This window comes from Triturus cristatus, chromosome 4_1 (genome assembly GCF_964204655.1).
Source record: "Triturus cristatus chromosome 4_1, aTriCri1.1, whole genome shotgun sequence".
NCBI lineage: Eukaryota > Metazoa > Chordata > Amphibia > Caudata > Salamandridae > Triturus > Triturus cristatus.
Window position 1 is genome coordinate 781,368,411 of NC_140585.1, and position 21,062 is coordinate 781,389,472.

The 21,062-nt window shown below is 44.8% G+C and overlaps 1 protein-coding gene across 7 annotated transcripts in view; it reads left to right on the forward strand.

The window, feature by feature from the left end:
• The window catches only part of USP15 (ubiquitin specific peptidase 15), a 743,655-nt gene that overhangs the window by 717,423 nt on the left and 5,170 nt on the right, over window positions 1-21,062 (forward strand). For all 7 annotated transcript variants that reach the window (XM_085653348.1, XM_085653347.1, XM_085653352.1 and 4 more), the window contains one exon: window positions 15,556-15,644. In XM_085653348.1, the coding sequence (XP_085509474.1) occupies window positions 15,556-15,644 (89 nt within the window). The remainder of the gene's footprint in view (window positions 1-15,555; window positions 15,645-21,062) is intronic.

Sequence of the window (21,062 nt, forward strand, 5' to 3'; positions counted from 1 at the left end):
GTGTAGTCTGCGGAGAAGTGTCACCAGGGGTTCTTCGAAGCCCATATCGTCCATCATCTGCCACAGCCTGCTTCTACAAACAGTGTCAAAGGCGCTTGACAAGTCCATGAAGGCAAGGTAAATTGCAGAACTCCTTGCCTTCATGTACTTGCCAATAATTAGCGCCAAATTCAGGCACTGCTCAACTGTCCCCTTCCCACTTCTGAATCCATACTGGGAGTTCACAATTAGACCAACAGAGTCAGCCCATGTTTCTAATCTGGCCAAAATAACCCTCCCCAATAGTTTACATGATGCATCGATCAAGGATATAGGGCGATAGCATCGGGGATCACACCTATCGCCCTTCTTGAAAATCGGCACCACCACTGCCACCTTCCACGATACAGGGATGCGACCAAGAACAACAGCCCTAAAAACATTCAGTAATAAAGGTGCCCAAGCTTCAATATTATGTTTAAAAAAGTCTAAAGGGACGGCATCAGGGCCCGGGGCTTTTAATGATATGCCCTTCCTCAAAGCTACTTCAACCTCTTCCAGTGTAAGTGAAGAGCTAAGAAGCAAAGCTGAAGATGGTACCACCAAATCCCCTACATCATCCAACAAATCCGAAAGTAATAATGCTTTGGGATTAAAGATTTTACCAAAGTGAACTTCCCAAGATTCACCAGTAATCTGCGTCAGTATACTTTCTTTGGTGTCATTTTTAAACAAGGGACGATTTACTACTTCCCAGAAGAGCCTACTATCTTTTAGCTCAGAGGCCTTCTCTAGATCGTCCCAGGCTCGATTTTTCAATTCCTGCTTCCTCTTTGTGATGGCCTCTTTATAAGCCCTTCTGGTCGATCTTATCAGTTCCTTATTTCTTGGTTTTTGTGTAAGGGCAGCTTTTAAGGATTTATGTGAGGCAGAGCATGCGGAGTCAAACCATTTAAAACACCTTAAATTCTTTTTCCCCACTGGTTTTCTAAGGTGCTCAGCCACGTGCCCACATAATTTTTCAAAACTCCCAATGACCTTGTCTGGATCAGACGTCAGAGACAGGCATGATTCGATCTCAGTTTTACAAACATTCAGAATCTCTACCTCAAGGCCTTCAGCATTTATTTTCCCCCACTTCATGGTAACTCCCTGATTTTTATTATATGTTATGGGTTGCTCCCAAACCAAATGTTTTCTACTAGCAGGGGCACTCAAGGATAGCATTAAAGGATTATGATCGCTTACGGCACTTGCGATTACCTCAAGCCTATTAACATAATGAAGAAAGTTACTAGACACAAATACAAAATCAATAGTACTCATTGCACCTCTTGTTCCCTGAAAGGTTGGTATTGGCGATATATTTGGGGCAGCCCAGGGCTCTACCATACATAAGTCATTTAGAATAATGATATTATTTAAAGCGTCCCCCTGGGGCGTGTGTTTAAAATGCATCAAGGGCTGTTCATTTAGATCATTGATACCACAGACATTGCAGCCACCAAATTTGCACAGTGTACAATTAAAATCACCAACCCAAATAACTACTAATAAAGCTCGATCACTACGAGCCTTACATATTGCTTCCTCCAAACTCTGGATTGTAGATACATCATTTCTATCAAAGACATTATGGTACCAATTAATTAACAACACGGGCTCTGGGAACAAATTTTCCAACAAGAGCAACTGGTACCAAGGAGTATCCACTATTTTTGAGGTTATCAGGTTCTTTAGTTTGATGGATAGAGCTGTCATTAACCCACCCCTTGCCCTCCCAGCTAGTGATGGGACCGCCAAAACATTAAAAGATTGAAAACCATCAATTTCCCCACCCACTCTGCTCCATGTCTCCTGAAAGCACAGGATATCCTGACCACCCACATGCTCCAGCCAAGCTTCATCCTCCATTCTACCCGCAAGACCTGCAATATTCCATGAGATTAGACACAGCCCAGGTTCCCCTAGGCTATTGTCCACAAACTTTATTGGAGTTTCCAGGTCAGGCCCAGTAATTGGTGGGTTTAGCTCACAGGCTAAGTTGCTAACAGTTTGACTATCCGAACGCATATTAGGTTGAGCATTGTGGTCGAAAGCGTCCACCACCTGGTTATCCTCCTGCCTTATCCCCCCGTTTTCCCCCATGACCAAATCTGTGGTAGATAAAATGCTTTCCTTTTTCTTGTCTAATGGTCAATCTAAACCCTCCATTCCCACCAGTGGGTCAAATCGGTTTCTTAATGGAATATTGTTATTTGGCATCCACCCTAGGTATTCCTCCCCCTGGAATCTCCTTCTTGATTGGTCATAGGGGGTTTGCCCAAAATTTTTGAAACTTGTTGGCCCCATGAAAGATCCATCACCCTGGAACCACAAACCAGGATGATTTTGAGGGGGTCGAGATATAGTATTAATCTGAGTCCATCCAGAGTAATTATTACCCTGCACTCTCGACCCAGGAAAGCGAGGGTTAGGGGGAAGATGATGCAAGTTGGGATAAAAATATTCAAGACCTATACATTGAATATCCCCCATTCTAGCAAACCTTGCTTTGTTACAGATTAAGTCCTTGACCCACCTGTCCCTAAAATTAATTAGGATACAATCCCCCTCTAAATCCTTCTTGCTTGGGCCAACCCAAGGGACCCTTCGTACGTTTAATATTTTTGTACTAGAGGCTGGGGGGAGTGGTCTATTGTTGTTGAGCCAGAATATGACTTTATTTGATAGGTCCTGATTTGATTCATGTTTATTTGGTGCGACCACCGGGACACCTGTCAGGATGGCCATAAAAGGTGCAGATTCGGGGGGTATATTCACACATATTGGTTTACTTGGAGGTGCCATTTCATCCAGAACTAATGGGCCGCTTAGTGGAGTTTGTTTAACTTGAGATGAGGCTACTGGCTTAGATGTAATTGAGCTCGGTGCTGCTGCTATAGCCATAATCGGTATTGACTGAGAGTCCCCATCAGCCACCAGTGCAGGTCTAGTTGGGACTGATCGTACAGGGGTTCGCTGGGAATCAACAGATGCAATAGGCTGGGGCGGATTACTTGGTTTTTGAATAGAGGTTTTATGAGCCCCCTTCTTTATTTCAATACAATTCCCCTGGGCCTGTGGAAATTTGCTGTTGTTAGCCAAAATTTCCAGCGAATGTGTGTTAACTGATATTAAGTGCTCTAATTGGTCCAATTTTAGGTTAACTATTTGTGTTCTCTCAATAAGGGGTAACAAGAGATTTTTTACCAGCTTCTCAATATGTGTTAACAAAGCTTTGTTGTTGTTGTTTTGGCAGCAATGAGTCAGATCACCAGGGTCTCCCATACGTATGACCCTTCCCTTCAAGTGACCTCCCCCTCTTTTACGTTTACTAGTTTTTGTGACTTCTGGAACAGAGGCCGAAGCTTTGGATTGTAGGGAAATGGGGCCCGACAGGGTCAAATTAGGGTGTTGGATCCCATCCTCAATATTGCTCAATACAGAACAATCTTCTATTGGACCGTTCACTACATCGCCCATAGATATTTCTTGATTATCTGAAGTAACGGCTAAGTCTGGGCTGGCTTCCAAGTCGTTTATTATGCTCTTTTCAGGAGTGACCACAGATGCAAACCGACCCAAAGATGAACGCTTCCCCGTAACTAAGTCCAGAGACAAACGCTTTTCAGTAAGAGCAATTTCCTTATCTAATATCCCCGTGGCACGGGTGATAAAATCATCTAAGGTTCCAGTGGCTTTAACACTACTTGACTTTACTGTAACCCGCCTACCCTTTCTTAGTGATGAGGACATCATAAGACTAAAAATAAGGAATAATGTGTACAATTTAAAATATAAATTAGATAAAAGTTTAAAACTTCAATTACACATTATAACTACATTCAACATCTTATCACATTGATAACTAAAACATACTTTGAGTCCTCGAATCCCGAGAGTAAGAGAAAGGGCCCGGCCCGTCCCTGTACGTCCTTGGACGGCCTTAGACGGCCCGCCCTTTGCCCGGGCTTAGCCCCGGGCGCTCCCGCGCGCTCCCGCGCTGCGGATGAGTGGCTGCTTAAGTTTGGAAATTAGGTAGGTGAGGGGGGCGTGTCGTGCAGGGAGAGCAGCCCAGGTGTAGGCAATGGGGCTCGCAGGGACTCCTGGGCAATGGAGTCCCCTGCTGCTCGCAGCCCTGTACAGATGCGCTCACCCCGGTGAAGGCAACCCCGTCCAGGCGCTCTTACGGTGTTCACTGGACGCTGCGGGACCCGCGCAGCGGGTCCGGCGAGTTGTTGGGCCGGGAAAGGCAAGAAAGTCAACTGGTTAGTCCCACGTCGTTCCTGAAAGCAAAGATGAATCCCAGGGATGGGAGCTTGGTGTTCTGCTTTTAATCACAGCTATGCAGGGGGGCGTGTCGTGCAGGGAGAGCAGCCCAGGTGTAGGCAATGGGGCTCGCAGGGACTCCTGGGCAATGGAGTCCCCTGCTGCTCGCAGCCCTGTACAGATGCGCTCACCCCGGTGAAGGCAACCCCGTCCAGGCGCTCTTACGGTGTTCACTGGACGCTGCGGGACCCGCGCAGCGGGTCCGGCGAGTTGTTGGGCCGGGAAAGGCAAGAAAGTCAACTGGTTAGTCCCACGTCGTTCCTGATCCGTGCTCCCCGCAGGCAGTGCTACTACCTAGACAGATATGAAGAAACGCATTCCCACATGCTTTGCAGCAGACAGGGGTGCTATAAGCCTGCTCTAATACCAACTAGATTTAACATCTGCCTATCAGCAGGGATTCAAAATACAGATGTGTAACTACAATGTAAGTTGCTTCTCCTCTACAGTAGCATATGTCCCATTTGATAATCAACACTTGAGGCAACTCTTACCAGGTAAAAATGTAGCTGCCCTTTGTATGCTTTTTGGTTGAAGGTGTGCTGGTGCTCCAAAGTTCTCCAGGTTTCTCATAGTCTACACAAATGTTCAGAGATAGATTCAACTTCTCCCTCATGTTTATAGTATCAACCTAAACCTGGAAGTACAAGGTTTCAGTAGTGCTTAATTTTTAAAACAATAAGTTCCCAGGAGTAAAGTTTTGGACTGAAGCCTGTTGCCGTTGGTAAGAATATTGGAGTTGCCAAATACCAAGCCTGGGTACTCTTGATTCCACCTCATGTATCTTTCAGCCACTCCCTGCCTATCGCCCTTAATGTTACTCTTGCACGTACTTTTCATTCCTGCTTTCTCCCTGTGTCTTTGCCTTTCCATCTTTCTCTTTTTCTGTCTCTTGCTCTGGATGAAAGTCTGAGGAGGAAACATACTTAGCACTGGGCTCCAAATTTAGTGTAAGTGGGCCCTACCAGCAGACACCGCCTCCGATTAGGCAGTGGGTTTCAGGATTTATATTCTGATCCAATAATTAAATCCTAGGCACTCCTATTGAGCTGGTTGCCTGTTGCATAATTGCCCTTTTTGAGAGGGCACATTGTTTAGATGCCCCGTTTCCCTAAGAGACGTGGGTACAAATGTTGCTGCATGGAGGAATAGAAAACACAGATATCTCCAGTTTCTCCCATTGGGCAGCGCATAGTGGAAGAAATGTTTGGAGGGCAGCAAACGTACTAGAGGATTTGAATGGAATTAGCAGCGCTTACCCCGTTTCAAATCTCAAATCAGTGTACACACAAAAGGCAATTATATTTTCATTGTAAACTAACATTCTCTAACATTAATTTATTATACACCAACCTGTGATACAAAATATGGATTATATTACTAATGGCTATAATACAAACATTAGCAAAGGTAAAATAAATCAAAGTAAAGACAATAAAAATGCCAAACGTAATTCGTCTGTGAGAATCCTAGCTTACCTTTGTTTAGAGATCCCCTGAGCCATATAAAACTGCACCTCACAAAATGGCACAACCAATATGATTAGGCTGTTGGCTTGGTAGCGTGAATATCCTTGGGGCAGCCAAGGCTCCCAGAGGTGCTAGTGGTCCTTCCGTCTCATAAGGATACACAGAATTACATAGTCTTAGTTCCTGGTTACAGCGGCTGCCTGGTGAAGAGGGCATGGCAATCTGTTACTAGGCATGGATGCTTAGTAATCCGTTGCTCCCCTTTATGTGCCCCGGTTGCTTAGTGACCAATGGCCAGGCAAGGTGATGTTACTTCCCCATGTCTTACTGAGATCTTACAGGAACTCAACGTAAAAACTGTTAGTGAATCACGCATTATTATGGCAATACTCAATTTGGGCATATAGTTTTCTCGAAGATTGTACTGTATCACTATCATATCGTTCTGACAACATGCATACAGCCAAATACTCTTAGGCCCTATAGGCTTCAGAGATAGTATGAGTAATTAATAAAGCACTATACCCTACAATTATGAGTCCTGCGTAAATGTAATAAATAAACCAACGAAGAAAGAAATTCCATCTGGCAATGTAGGGAATGGAGACAAACAACCACGCCACAGTCATTTCTAGGAAAAAATAACTTTTTTAGCTTGAAAGTTTAATTCCTGAAGAATTACACTATTCCTGTAAGGGAATTTTTGAAGCTCATTTGTTCACCTCAGATGCATTGCAAAACTATTGTGGGCTGACTTACAGATCGAGGTGTGCCTTGAGATGCCCATTATTCAGATTTTCAAAGCTACTTTATGGCAGTTCCCATCCAGTCTAAACCACCTTAGTTTCCCACGAGTTATGGGGATGAGTAGCAAGGATTAAGAGCATTTGCATCAATGTGATAGGTGTTTGTCATATCAGCGTCTCGACATTAGTTCCAACTCCGGGATTTGTAAATCATATATATGAGTGGTGTGTGTGTGTGTATGTATATGTGTGTGTGTGTGTGTGTGTGTGTGTGTGTGTGTGTGTGTGTGTGTGTGTGTGTGTGTGTGTGTGTGTGTGTGTGTGTGTGTGTGTGTGTGTGTATATATATATATAGTTATAGTTAGGACCACGTTTCCATAGGAAAAGCATTTTTTCATGTGCTTATAACTTTGGCGTCGTTTAACGTATCTTTACGAAATTTTCCAAAAAGTTTCTCTTTTTTGATCAGCTCCTATCTTGAAAGTTTGGGGGTGATTGGTCAAGGGGGGGGGGGGGGGATTAGAAAAAAGGGGGGGTCCAAAAATGTGTTTTCTCAATGCATTTTCCATAGGAAACGTTAGACAAGGCTACAGGTCAAACTGCTGAACAGAATTACGCCAAATTTGGCAGGGAGAAAGGTCTTGGTCCAGAAAGCACGCTTTTGTTGAAATGGTGTAAATCCGTTCAGTAGTTTTTTAGATATTAAAGGAAATAAATATATATCTATATCTGGGCGGAGCCTAACTCCCGAGCACGAGCTTGCCTCTGATTGGCTGCTAACTCTTCAAACCAGGAAGTGTCCTCTGATTGGCTGCTAACACTTAAAACCAGGAAGTGTTAGCAGCCATCTTGTGTCTCGTATCGAGTGAAAATGTAAAACAAAGGTGCCGGGGGCAATTTAATATACTGGAGCTCTGTCCGTGCAAGATACCCCTTTCACGCTCCCTCTGCCCACATCACCAGCTCGCAGCTATGCATTTAGAAGGCAGTCCGTCGGCTCGCAGCTCTCTACCTTTGCGAGCTAGTACGCTTCTGTGCCTCTTTGCGAGCGGACGCGCCACATTTGTCAGGGAGAAAGGTCGTGTTCCAGAAAGCACGCTTTTGTTTATACCCCTTTCACGCTCTCTCTGCCCACATCACCAGCTTGCAGCTATACCTTTAGAAGGCAGTCGGTCGGCTCGCAGCTCTCTACCTTTGCGAGCTAGTACGCTGCTGTGCCTCTTTGCAAGCGGATGCGCCACATTTGGCAGGGAGAAAGGTCGTGGTCCCGAAAGCATGCTTTTGTTTAAATGGGGTCAATCCGTTCAGTAGTTTTTGAGAAATATATTGTACAGATATCGATATTTGAGAATTCTGACATCTGATTGGTTGAGGCGTTACGAGCACGAGCTTGCGGCTCATTTTGTAATTTAGTCCGTCAGCTCGTATCTCTCCGTTGTTCTACCTCTGCGAGGCAATTCTGAAAATATACCGGAGCTCTGTCTGTGCGAGATTCCCGTTTCACGCTCCCTCTCCCCACATCACCACTTCGCAGCTATGCCTTTAGAAGTCAGTTCATCAGCTCACAGCTCTCTACCTTTGGGAGCTAGTACGCTGCTGTGCCTCTACCTCTGCAAGCTAGTACGCTGCTGTTCCTTTGGGAGCGGCCGGCCCGTAGTTCTCCCTCTGCGAGTCGAGCCCACGGGCCGCAGCTGTCCCTCTGTGAGCCTGGGTGCGAACTGTTGATAAGTCACACTATATGAGCAATGAAAAGCCATTTTGTGATTCGGTCCGACAGCTTGCATCTGTCCGAGGCAAATCTGAAAACATACCGGAGCTCTGTCTGTGCGAGATACCCCTTTCACACTGCCTCCTCCCACATCAGCAGGTAACACACCCTCTTCCCACATCACCAGCATACCCCCAACAACCTTCTTGGGCCCGCAAGTCTCCCTCTGCGAACCACCGGTCAGCTCGCAGCTCTTCGGGTGTGACTTCTCGTGCCTGCAGTTGTATCTGTGAAGCCAAGACTGGAAATATACCGCAGGTCTCTCTCTGCGAGATACCCCCTTCACGCTCCCTCTCCCCACATCACTGTTCCTCAGCTATCCCTTTGGAAGCAGACAGCCCGCACCTTTCCCTATACCTGTCGGCCCGCAGCTGTTCCTCTGCGAGCTGGCCCGCAGCTCTCCCTCTGCGAACTGACGGGCTGCGGCTCGCCCTCTACGAGCAAGCCAGTTGGCTCGCAGCTCTTCATCTACGAGCCAGCCCGCCGGCAATGGAGCCAACGATCATGCAGGTCGGAAACCCAACACTGCTCCGACACCCCTCAGCAACAGCTCCTTGTCCGCCATCCCCCCTCACCCCCACCCCGCACAAACAAATGTGACAGTCACGTTAGGGAATCTGGAATGTAAAAAATTGGCTAATGTCGTACAATTATTAATAAGAAGATGCTTGTGAGTTTGGACAAATAAGAATCTTAGTCAGGTATGGATTTACATATAAAACATTTTATTTAAACAAAAGAACAAAATAAAAGTAGGTACAGGTATGGCGTGTCATCCCTCGATAATTTGTGAATCACAGCCTGCAAGACAAAAAGAAAGATAAGATGGTGCGTCATACGTTCAGCAAAGGAGAGAGAGAGAGAAAGAGTTTTGGGGGGAGAGGAGTTGGCCTAACGGCTAGGGCGCTCGACTTGGGGAACTGGGTTTGAGTCTCGGTAATGACGCTAAACATCCTGTGATTCTGGGCAAATCACTTAATCTCCCCGTGCTTAACAAAAAATGAATGTGTGTGTTCATGTAACGTAACTGGTGCTATGTACAGCGCTCTGATACCTGATTGGATTCGGGTCAAATTCGCGCTATATAAAACTCTGCAAAAACAAAAGAGTGAGAGAGAGGAAGAGAGAAAGAAAGAGTGAGAGAGAGAGGAGGACAGAGAGAGAGAGAAAGAGTGAGATACAAGAAAGAGAGAAATAGTGAGAGAGAGAGAGAGTGAGAGAGGAACAGAGAAAGAAAGAATGCGAGAGAGAGGATGAGACAGAGAAAGAGAGAAAGTGTGAGAGAGAGAAAGGAAGAGATAGAGAATAAGAGAGGGAAAAAGTGTAAGTGACAGAAAGGAAGAGATGGAGAGGGAGAGTGAGTGTTGACACTGTGGAGAAAATCTTCACCGCTCACCTTTCTGCCACCGGTGTGTCTCCAACCACGTACCGGGATATAATGCAGCCCTCAAGTTTAGTCATCTGAAACATAGTATAGAAACAGAGATGGCAGAGTACATACAACTGCACACGCGTAATTCTCTGTTTCACCCCTGCGCACTCAGGCTGCTGCACCCCATCGACTCCTGTCGCCCAGAGGTTTCTGTCCAGCCTGCGCACTCAGGCTGTTGCACACCATTGACTCCTGCCACCCAGAGGTGTCTGCCTGCGTCTGCGCACCCAGGCTGATGTACTCCATCCACTCCCACTACCTAGAGGTGTCTGCCCGCTGCTGTGCACCCAGGCTGCTGCACCCCACCCACTCTCAGTGCCCAGAGGTGACTGCCCGTTCCTTCGCATCCAGGCTGCTGCACCCCATCCACTCCCAGTGCCCGGAGGTGTCTGTCCGCTCTTGTGCACCCAGGCTGCTGCACACTATCCACTCCCACCGCCCAGAGATGACTGGCCGCTGCTGCGGAAACAAGCCTCTCTGCTCACCTTCCGCCACAGGCGTGTGTAAGAGGGTGCACCACGTGCCGAAGCAACCTTCTCAGGCGTTGCGTACACACGGTACAGCAGAGCTCACAATTCAGACTGGACGTTGATTGTCAGGATGGCCACGCATCATTGCAGGCTGCACACGCGTTCAGCTCTGGTGGCACTGAGTGGCAGGAGTTCCGTGTTGGGGGAGGGACGTCAATCCGTGAATCACAGACTGTTAGACAAAAAGCAAGATAAGATTGTGCGTCATGCGTCCATCAAAGGAGAGAGAGACGAAAAGAGTGTGATAGAGGAAGAGAGAGAAAGAAAGAGTGAGAGGAAGAGAGAGAGAAAAGAAAGAAAGAGTGAGAGGAAGACCGAGAAAGAGAGTGAGAGGAAGAGAGAGAAAAATAAATAAAGAGTGAGAGGAAGACAGAGAGAAAGAGTGAGAGACGAAGAGAGAGAGAAACAGTGAGAGAGAGGAAGAGAGAGAGAAAGAGTGAGAAAGAGGAAGAGAGAAACTGGAAGAGTGAGAGAAGGAGAAAGAGTGAGAGAGAGAAAGAGAGAAACAGTGTGAGAGAGAGGAAGGGAGAGAGAAAGAGTGAGGGAGAGAAAGGAAGAGATAAGGAGGGACAGTGAGTGCCCACACTGTGGACAAAACCCTCACAGCTCACCTTTACGCCACCGCTGTGTCTCCAACCACGTGCCAGGACCTAGTGGAGCCCTCAAGCTCCCACATCTGAAACATAGTACAAAATCAGGAATGGCAGAGGATATACGACTGCGCATGCCTAAATCGCTGTCCCGCTTTTATGCATCCAGGCTGCTGCACATCATCCACTTCCACTGCCCAGAGGTGTCTGCCCACCCCTGCGCACCCAGGCCTCACTGCTCACCTTTTCGTGGACAGGGCACCCTCCACATCATGCAGCCCCGCTCCGCAGGCCACCAGGTCTCGCATTTGGTGCTGCGTCTTGATTTTACCATGGCAGAGGACATACCAGTGCACCCACCATCATCAAGGTTACTAACTCAGTGACCATTGAGGCCACGCATGTGACGGTAGGCCCCGCTTTTCGATGGCTCTGGCCTACACTGCGGTCCAGCAGGTCACACAAAACATGAGCTTTCCGGACCACCGGGACGGGGCTTCCTCGCAGACTGCACACCCGCTCAGCACTTACAATGCCCCTACCTCAGTGGACCAAAAATTCACCGTCCTGTGGCGGTGTGCCTGTGCCGGCCGCAGTGCATCTGGGGTCACCAAGTCTGAAATGGAAATGGCGTGGAGCACATGCGTCCGGTCGTTTTTATTGGCAGGGTCACGTGTCCTGAGACGCCTATGCTTGATGAGTGTGGTGTGGGTGTAAACCAGCCGTCGGGGAGTGGCTGTGGCGTACTGAGAACTAGACCTCTGAGCAGCAGATCTCTACAATGAAAAGCTGAGCCATGTAGCATTGTTATCCCTCCCTGTATGTGTAAACGGTTTGGGCTGGCCTGGTGTATGCTAGTCCTGCGTGAGGCTGTGAACAATGACTCCGGAGCTCTGGGCGTGGTTCCGTCCTGGGCTGTATGAGGAATCAATTGATGTGGGTGTCCCTGTTACAGTGGTGCCGCAAGCGCCAATGTCTCACCCTGTACTCTTCGTATTGTGTGCATTATTATTGGTAGGTGACTTGCGTTCTTCACACGTTTGGTTGCCACATCTCGCTACATTCAGCTATTGTGTGGCTGAGGGGCAATGCCGTTTTTGGAAGGTCCGCTGTCCTGGTGTGCGCTGCCTCGCTGGTAGTAGGGGGGGTGGTCCGGGGGGAGGTCCAGAGGGTGGTGGCAGTGGGTTATGTGTCCTTCTTGGGTGTCGGAGGTGCATGAACAGTAGCTCTATGACATGTGTTGGTCTTCAGGTGTGATTTAGGGCTGAGCTCCCTTTCACACTGTAGGTAGTCGTCCTACTTAACACCAGTAAAAGGCAGATATTACACTCCTACTGCTAACGCAGCTTATCGCCTGTTTTTGGAACGCACTGCAGATTTGGCTGCTCGTTGAAAATATCGGGAAGTGGTGTTTTCGTGTTATTTTTGTAGAGGAACGCCTACTCTGTATATTATTTGTGTTAGTTGTTACTCTCATTTGTGGCAATTCTTTTGGGCGGGGGCTATTGCTGGAAAACTGGTGATATTGGCTGTTTTAACCAGGTTGAGAATGGAATGATCATTTAAAATCACTGGAAAAACTATAGGTTAATGAATATTATAATTAGAAATTAACATTTAAAAAAACATTTGAAATTCACTGAAAAAGCCATAGGTTTTACAGACGTTATAGTTAGAAATTAGCATTTACAAAACCCTTGAAATTCACTGAAAACCATAGGTTTCAGGGACGTTATAATTAGAAATTAGCATTTAAAAAACCTTTGAAATTCACTGGAAAAAAACCATAGATTTCAGGGACGTTATAGTTAGTTGGTCATTTCACTCATACAAAAACAGAGAAATTCGAACATTATAGTTTGTAGAGCTAACTAATAACACGCGCCCCCACAATGCACTGCTGATGATGTCACATATTACATCACTCATGACATGGTCAGTGACATCACTGATAACATCTCAAATGACATCACTGATGACATCAGCCATGTGATAATCTGATGCACCTTCTTCACACCCTAATATAACCTTTGATACACCCAGTCTAAAATACAGACTACCATTTTCGAAACCATAGACAAGTCAATAGCAGTTACTATATACCCACTGACTAATTCCTAGCTATACATACATTCATTCACCCATACAGTTACTCATACATGCAGTCACTCATCAATACAGCACTATTATATGTACGCATACACCTATACAAACACTCATACACCTTCACTCATCCATAGAGTTATTGACACACCTAGCTAGTTATGTAAAGAATCAATGACACTGCCATTTACTCACCTATACAGTCATACATTCACCATCTAACCTATTCGTACAGATACTAACATATACTTACTCTCGTATACAATCACTGACATAAGCACACACTCATTGATACAGCCACTCTCACAATTACTCACTCTCACATATAGCCATTTATATACTCCAGCACTCACATATACTGCCTTTCACATATGTAGTTACTCATACATATACCAATGAGACATACATTCACTCACCAACACACTGATACACACGCTCACTCACCTATACAGCTATTTCCACATGCACTATTGAACCCATACACCAAGTAAATTATCCACTCACACATGTAGGCAGAAAGGCAAACACCGCCAACCCACCCACCCACCCACCCAAACACTGAGGCACCCATACAGATACTCATGCAACTAATAAGTAACCCATATAGACAGTCATGTACCTCATCATCAACCCATTCAGCAGCTTACACAACAACTGAGAGACTGATACAGACATTCACACAGTTTAGTCACTAACCCATGCATTCAGTAAGACCCATTTAATCACTAACTTATACAGTCAGTCACCCACCTATTAAATGCTCCACCCACACACTTATACACCGACTCATTCTTCAATACACCTTGGCATTAACATATATAAAATATATTTAAACTTTACAGAAACACACATTCAGTGGATGATGTCATCAGTGATGTCACTTACCATGTCATGAGTGATGTAATATGTGACGTCATCAGCAGTGCATTGCGGGGGCGCGAGTTATAGTTAGCTCCACTAACTATAACGTTAGAATTTCTCTGTTTTTGTACAAGTGAAATGACCAACTAACTATAACGTCCCTGAAACCTATGGTTTTTTTCAGTCAACATATATATATATATATATATATATATATATATATATATATACACACACACAAATCAAATCACTGTGTAGCATCCAAACCTTATTAGAAGATTGTATTGTGTCATCATTTGCTCTATTTTGTGTTGCCTTTTCTAAAAGGTTATTTTTCTAATTATTTAATCTAACTCGGTGAGATCAAAATAATTTAGTTTCAAGAATATATAAACAATAATCTATCTTCACAACTGAATATTTTTAGGTGTGCTTATTTTGGTAGTTGTGGATGTATAGGATTTAGTTTAAATAATAAAGCTATCTGAACAAAAAAGTAGAAAAAAGAAAAAACAGAGTGGTTGCTGGAAGTTATGCTTATGAAACTGCACTGAATAACTTTAAACGTGTATTTTCTAACGTGTCACCTGACAGTTTACCTTTTCTGAGTGCTAATGACCAATTTGAAAGGAAACAGCAATTGAATAAGGATAGAACTTCCATGTTTTATTTCTAGATGTGCTATACAATGTAGTCGTTTTTTAAATAAGCCTTTCTTAAAGAATTTCCCCCTTTGGGGTAGCAAGGAGCATGAAAGATACTCAGCTCAGTACCCAGATGGAATGCAGTTGGGGTATTCAAAGAGAGTAATAAAACATGTACACACCAAGATTTCAATATCATCTTCTCTATTGTGACAACTGGGTAAGAATGCTTAATTTGCACTTGATATTGCAAGCAGTTGATGATGAAACAGACCTTTAATCCATACCAACCAGTCATCTCATCCGCACCAAGAGTGTTGCTGGAGGATTTAAAAAGTATTTTAAATATAGTCACATATGATGTAGTTGTCTTCTTAGCAATGCCTAGAAGGAGCTTAAAATGTTTGATCTTGTTCGGCAATACAAACACTGTTTTGAACTATTAAAGCAATAAAAAGAGAGACTGACTGAATGTAAACTGAATGCAATTCACCCCACCCAGATGTGCAGAGTCTCTAGAACAAGATCCACCCTGACTATATTAGGTGAAACGATGATTACTGACACGTAGGCCCAACAACCAGGCCCATAACCAAGTAGTGAATGCAGAGTGGAAGTGCATCTCTGAAGGGGTGGAAACTGGGAGGAGTGGGGGTAGAAGAGCTGGGTGCAAGGAACGAGCTGAATAAATTGAATAGTTAAACAACTGTTTATAATAATTTAAGAAAGTACATTATTACTTGGACTACTAAAACACTGGTATCTAAAAATATGTAAGATAATACACTAGTAGAGCCTACTGTATTTGAGCCAATAAAAGCCGACATGTGGCAAAGTTGCAAATAACACCTAAACCCAATAAAAACATTTTTTTTTTTTTTTTTAAAAGTGTTTCGACATTGGACTATTTACGACTTTTTCTCTTTATTGCCTTGCTCCATTATGCTGTCTCATGATTAGTCTTAGTGGCAAGCTGAACAGCCCTGAGAACTATACAGAAATCTTTATCTTTGATCAATTGTCAATATCATTTACATTCATAATGTTCTTTTTCTTTCTTAGATACAGCTTTTGCAAAAAATAAAGATGACGGAAAATGGTACTACTTTGATGACAGCAGTGTCTCAACTGCATCACAAGATCAAATAGTGGTACGTATCATTGTAAATTGGTTATTTCATTAGGAAATTGAGAAATGGGAACTCAGTGGTAAATGAAGCAGTATGAAAGAAAGAAATTACCTAACAAATAGTCAGTAATATGAGAAGCTGCTCATTGCAAAGAGGAAACACCCAGTGATACATGTCTATTAGTGTTGAATTAGACCCTCATTTGGAGTTTGGCTGGACCGGTACAAGGCTATAAACTGGCAATACTCATACCTGCCAATCTTGCTGTTCCCTGGATGCTGATCCGAGTCTATGATTTGAACACAGTTCTCTGATGACACATGAGTAGCTATAACCACTATGCCACACTGCCTCTCTGAAAGCTCAGCTCGTTTGAGCTTGAGGTTTGTAGAGGACCTCTAGTTGGCTCAAGCTTTAAGTGGCTTAACCACCTCTTGTGCTTGCTCAGCATTCATCTGTGCCTTAATAGCATCCGCTGTACCAATCAATGCACTGAAGCACAGAATTTTCAATGAGACGGGCAAGGATCTCTAAATGTACCGAGGTTGTGGGGGAGGCATGAGTCTCTGTTGGGCTTCCATTACTTTTGTTGGTCTGACTGGAAATAAATGGTGCGACCTGTCATAAAATCACAATACAAATCTGAATGTGTATCTGAGTTTATATGAATGGCAATGCCACTACAACAAAGCACTTACTTGAAGTGTACAATTGAGTAACTTAGGCTAATACGGTAAGCATTTGAACCAAAGATTGCTTTGTATCAAAGCACAATCTGAACACTTAACACTCAATAGTAAAAAATACCTCCTGACTTTAGGAGCAGTTATAATAAAAAAAAGGCTACCTCTCTTGCACACAGCTCTATTGCTCCAGCTTGCCTGTATCAGATACTGTCAGAGTCAAAGGAATTTCTCTTTTGTAATTTATAAATGGTCTCATTGATGTTGAAACACATAAATGATGTTAAAAATGGGGGTCTAAAGGTTGACAGTGGCTTGCACCCTGTTCAAGTAAGGGACCCTTATTCTAGTCAGGGTAAGGGAGTTACATACCCAAGATAACCCCTGCTCACCCCCTTGGTAGCTTGGCATGAGCAGTCAGTCTTATCTCAAAGGCAATGTGTAAAGCATTTGTACGTAAACTCACAGTAACAATAAAAACACTACAGGGAGGTGATGAGTCTATTCTTTATTGTCGTGAAGGGAAGGTGATGTGTTGATTCCTTACTGACAGGGGAGGTGATGCATCAGTTTCAGGACACGCGGCAACGTTTCCTTATTGCTGGGCTACTTCAGTGAAGAACTTGCTGCACTGGTGCAATGCGTTGAGAATCCTTACGTGCTGGGGTCACTGAGGCAGTGAAACAGGCACTGTGTCAATTTTCCAGATGCGAGCAGGTGATACGTCCATTTCTTCAGCTGCACAACCGGCCAGAGTCAGAGAGGGTGCCTCGGACGGCAGAGACAAGGTGCTCAGAACTCAGGCTGCGGCAATCTTTTCAGCTGCACGGATAACTGCTCCCAGAGAAGAACGTCAAGGGGTATGGCGGTTGGGACAAAATAATTTTTAAAAAGCCTGCAACATGTGTAGTGGACCTCCCTCACAAGCTACTTGTGCTGGTGTGGGTATGGACTTGATCCAGGGAACATCCACTCTGTAGGGAGAGAAGGGCAAAATGGGATTATCTACGCGCTCAGCCCCCTCAAACACTCTGTCTCCACGCATATGGGAATTAAGGTTCAGGGTCACACTCACACTGCCAAAGCTGAGACCGTATACAGACTTACTTCTATGGCACAGGCTGTTTGTCAAATAACTATGGAAACAGGAAACGCAGTAGAACTTAAGTGCATAGAGATCAGTGCCTTGCGACCTCTATTTAAAGTTCTCCATGCTTTCCAAGAAGCCACATACGGTTATGCATATCCTGGATTAGTAGTACAAGATATAGTGCATGCACCAACACAGTATTGACTCCTAGAAGCGATGTGCACTTCACTGTCAACACATTCAATCTATAGCTACATCAGCAAATTAGTACGGTTAGACACACGCTCGCACAAGGCCTCGCTGATGTGGAATCTCCTCGATGAGTCCAACAGCAGCTGTCGATGTGGCGGGTCCCTTGACTAGAACAACAGGACTGTCCTACAGGAAAAGAAAGGCATCCCCCAACAGCAGCTTATTTCTGGGAGATGCTACGATTCCAGACGGCTGAACAGGAACGTTTTTTTCTGATAGGCGGATTGCCTAGCAAGGTTGTGGACGATGGGAGTAGTTTATGTACCCTCCGCGGCCGACGCTCCAATACGGCTACCAGGGTTTGCACGTTGACATAAACCTGGGCATGATGGAACATGAAGTCATTTGGTCCCCGCAACATTATTTATGCCATAACGCTGTCTTAGCCATGCTCGTGGTTGCGGTGCCCTTGTTACAGTGCTGTATTCATTTCCACATTACATACCAAGGTAGGCTCAAACATACGTGTTCACCATACCGCATTCAGTCATACTCAGCATACGGCAAGGCATACAACTCGTGCTTTTATACAGCAGACTGTCTTCATATGCATTTAACACAGCACTGTACTGGACTCTCTACCTCCTCTCACCTGTCCTCACAAAGGGGTTCTTCACCTGGGACCCTAGTGTGGTGTACACTGCGCCAGCGCCGGGTGTGATCAGTTCAATGGAGCCCCTTGGATAGGAAGTTTTGCTTTATTATATGGGTCATCCTAGCCAGGACTTGTGTGCCCATGACACACAGCCCTGTTCAGGTGTCAGTGACAAATCCTCCCACCACTCTAGCTCAGGAAAACCCATCAGCCTGGTGATGGGCCATCAGGATATGCAGGGCACACCTCAGCTACCTTTGTGTGACTGTCTAGAGTGAATGCACAAACAGCCCAACTGTCAGTCTAAACCAGACTTGGATTCCTCAAGCAGGCAGAGGCACAGAATGATAAAGCAAAAAAAACACTCACTTCCTAAAAGAAGCATTTTCAAACACACAATATAAAAAACAACTTCACTAGAAGATGTATTTTTAAATTGTGAGTTCAGGGACCCCAAACTCCAAATCTCTATCTCTTCCAAATTCAAAATTACACTTGTAGGAGGTTACAAGGCAGCCGCAGTGATAACCCATGGGAGAGATAGTACTTGTAATAATGAAAAACGAAATTGGCAGAACATGTAAAGCACACCAGTACATGTTCTGCCTTTCACATACACTGCACTCTGCCCATGGGCTACCTTGGGTCTACCTTAGGCATGCTTTACATGTAGTAAAAGGGTGGTTTGGACTTGGCAAGGGGGTGCACTTGCCAGGTCGACATGGCAATTTAAAACTGTACTCACAGACCCTGCAGTGGCAGGCCTGTGGCATGGTTGCAGGGCTACTCATGTAGGTGGCACAATCAGTGCTGCAGGCACTCGAGTGTATTAAATTACAGGCTCTAGGTGCGCACAGTGCACTTTACTAGGAACTTACTAGTAAATCAAATATACCAAGCGTGGATAACTAATTACACAGGGAGCACTTGCACTTTACCACTGATCAGCAGTGGTAAAGTACCCAGAGTTCTAAAACCAGCAAACCCGAAATGCAGCACACAGTCAAAAACTGGTCAGTAGCAAAAAGCCGGGGAAAAACACACCAAACATGCCAGGTCTAACAAATGAGGTAATCAGTGTGGTAGTTAAGCAATAATGTTTTTATTTTGGTTTTTACGTTGTGAAACGGATTAGAGAAGAGTTCACTTTTAGGAGTGAGGGCACCTGTCAAATTTAGAAATATGCTATAGCTCTTGTACAGCAGACTATATTGCTGTTAGTATTTAGATCTTTAGAACCTATCCCTCTGTATATGTGGTACTTATCCCATACCTTGTTCAGAAACTTCTTGATGGCCCTCACCTTGCCTGTTTTTACCGTGGTCCTTTTTTAATTTAATACTATAAATTCTTATATCCCTTAAGTAAATAAAAGAAGAAACAAATATTCAGCAGCTCTCCAGTGTGTGTGTGTGTGTGTGTGTGTGTGTGTGTAGTGTGTGTGTGTGTATACACACATACACACACACACATTATATATAATAATGTGTCAAATTGCTTCTGACTCACAATTTCAACTTTGGTGTTCTTCTACTCCGAGGGGGTGCCTAAGATGAGGCGGATACGTTCACCGCCTAATACATTTAAATCACAGTATGTTTTAACATACCATAACTCTGGATTCGTGAACAGTGATTAGTTTATTTGATACTGACCATTCAAATTTTATTTATATATATATAGATTCACTGTGAATACAAAGGTTGCAGTGGAGAAGATAGTAAGATTCTAACTTACATTTGAAAAAAAAATTGAAATCTGGGGTTGCCTGCCAGAAGGGAGATGAATGCAGGCCAGGCCCTGCCACCCTCAGGCCTAAATGTATGCACAGAGACAGAGTTGGGTGAATATGATAAAAGAAAAATTAAGATATTCACTGAAAAGTTTTAAGAATACTAAAACCCACTGAAAAAAATAGGTTAAAGTGACGTTATAGTTCGGAGCTGGAATAACATAAACAATGATGGTTAAAAAAAATACAGAAATTCACCAGTTATATTTTACAGAGCTAACGATAACTTGTGCCCTGCTATACACTGCTTAGGACCTCACATATTTTATCACCCATGGAGCTTTATATGACATATCTGAAAGAAACACGTTAGTTATAGATTCCTTACCTTAGAATTACCCCCAGGCGTCAGACTGGATCCGGAAAGTTTTTTCGTCAGCAATACCTCTGCGCGTCGGAAGGTGGTGTCTGTCTGCTCCGAGTCCGTCTTCGGCATCGTGGTCGCCGGGATGACGTTACAGCAGCTACTTAGACGCCACACTCGCGCGCTGATACCAGTTCTTTCTTTTTCTGTGCCAGCCATCGCAGATCCGGGAAGAGTGGTACCTTACTCAATTTTTTGCCAACTTTTTCACGACTTTTGTTGACTTCTTGTTTCGAGTTTCCGACTCCGAACAAGTGCACGAGGGATGCCCGGATTCAAGGCCTTCGGTTCCTTTGACCGACTGATGTCGGTGACGGATCCACACCGCGTGTGCCTCTTTAACCTGGAGCACGACCACGACCCCCAAGTCGTGCTCCTACTGTCGGTCGATGGCACCGAAGGCTTTGCGGGCACGGTCTTGAAAGCTGCTTGAACGCCGGCAGTCTGCTCTGCGCCGGTCAAGAGGATGGTCGAGGGACCGATCGCGGCCTCACCACCATTCCGGATCGAAATCACCGAAGTCTTCACACTCTGGGTCGGGTAAGTCGAAGCATAAGAAGAATTCGAAGAAGCATCGTCACTCTTCGACTTCTCCTCATTGGTCAGCCGATCCGACGAGGCACACGGCTGGTGCCCCTCCCGCGGCTCTGCACACAGAGCTCG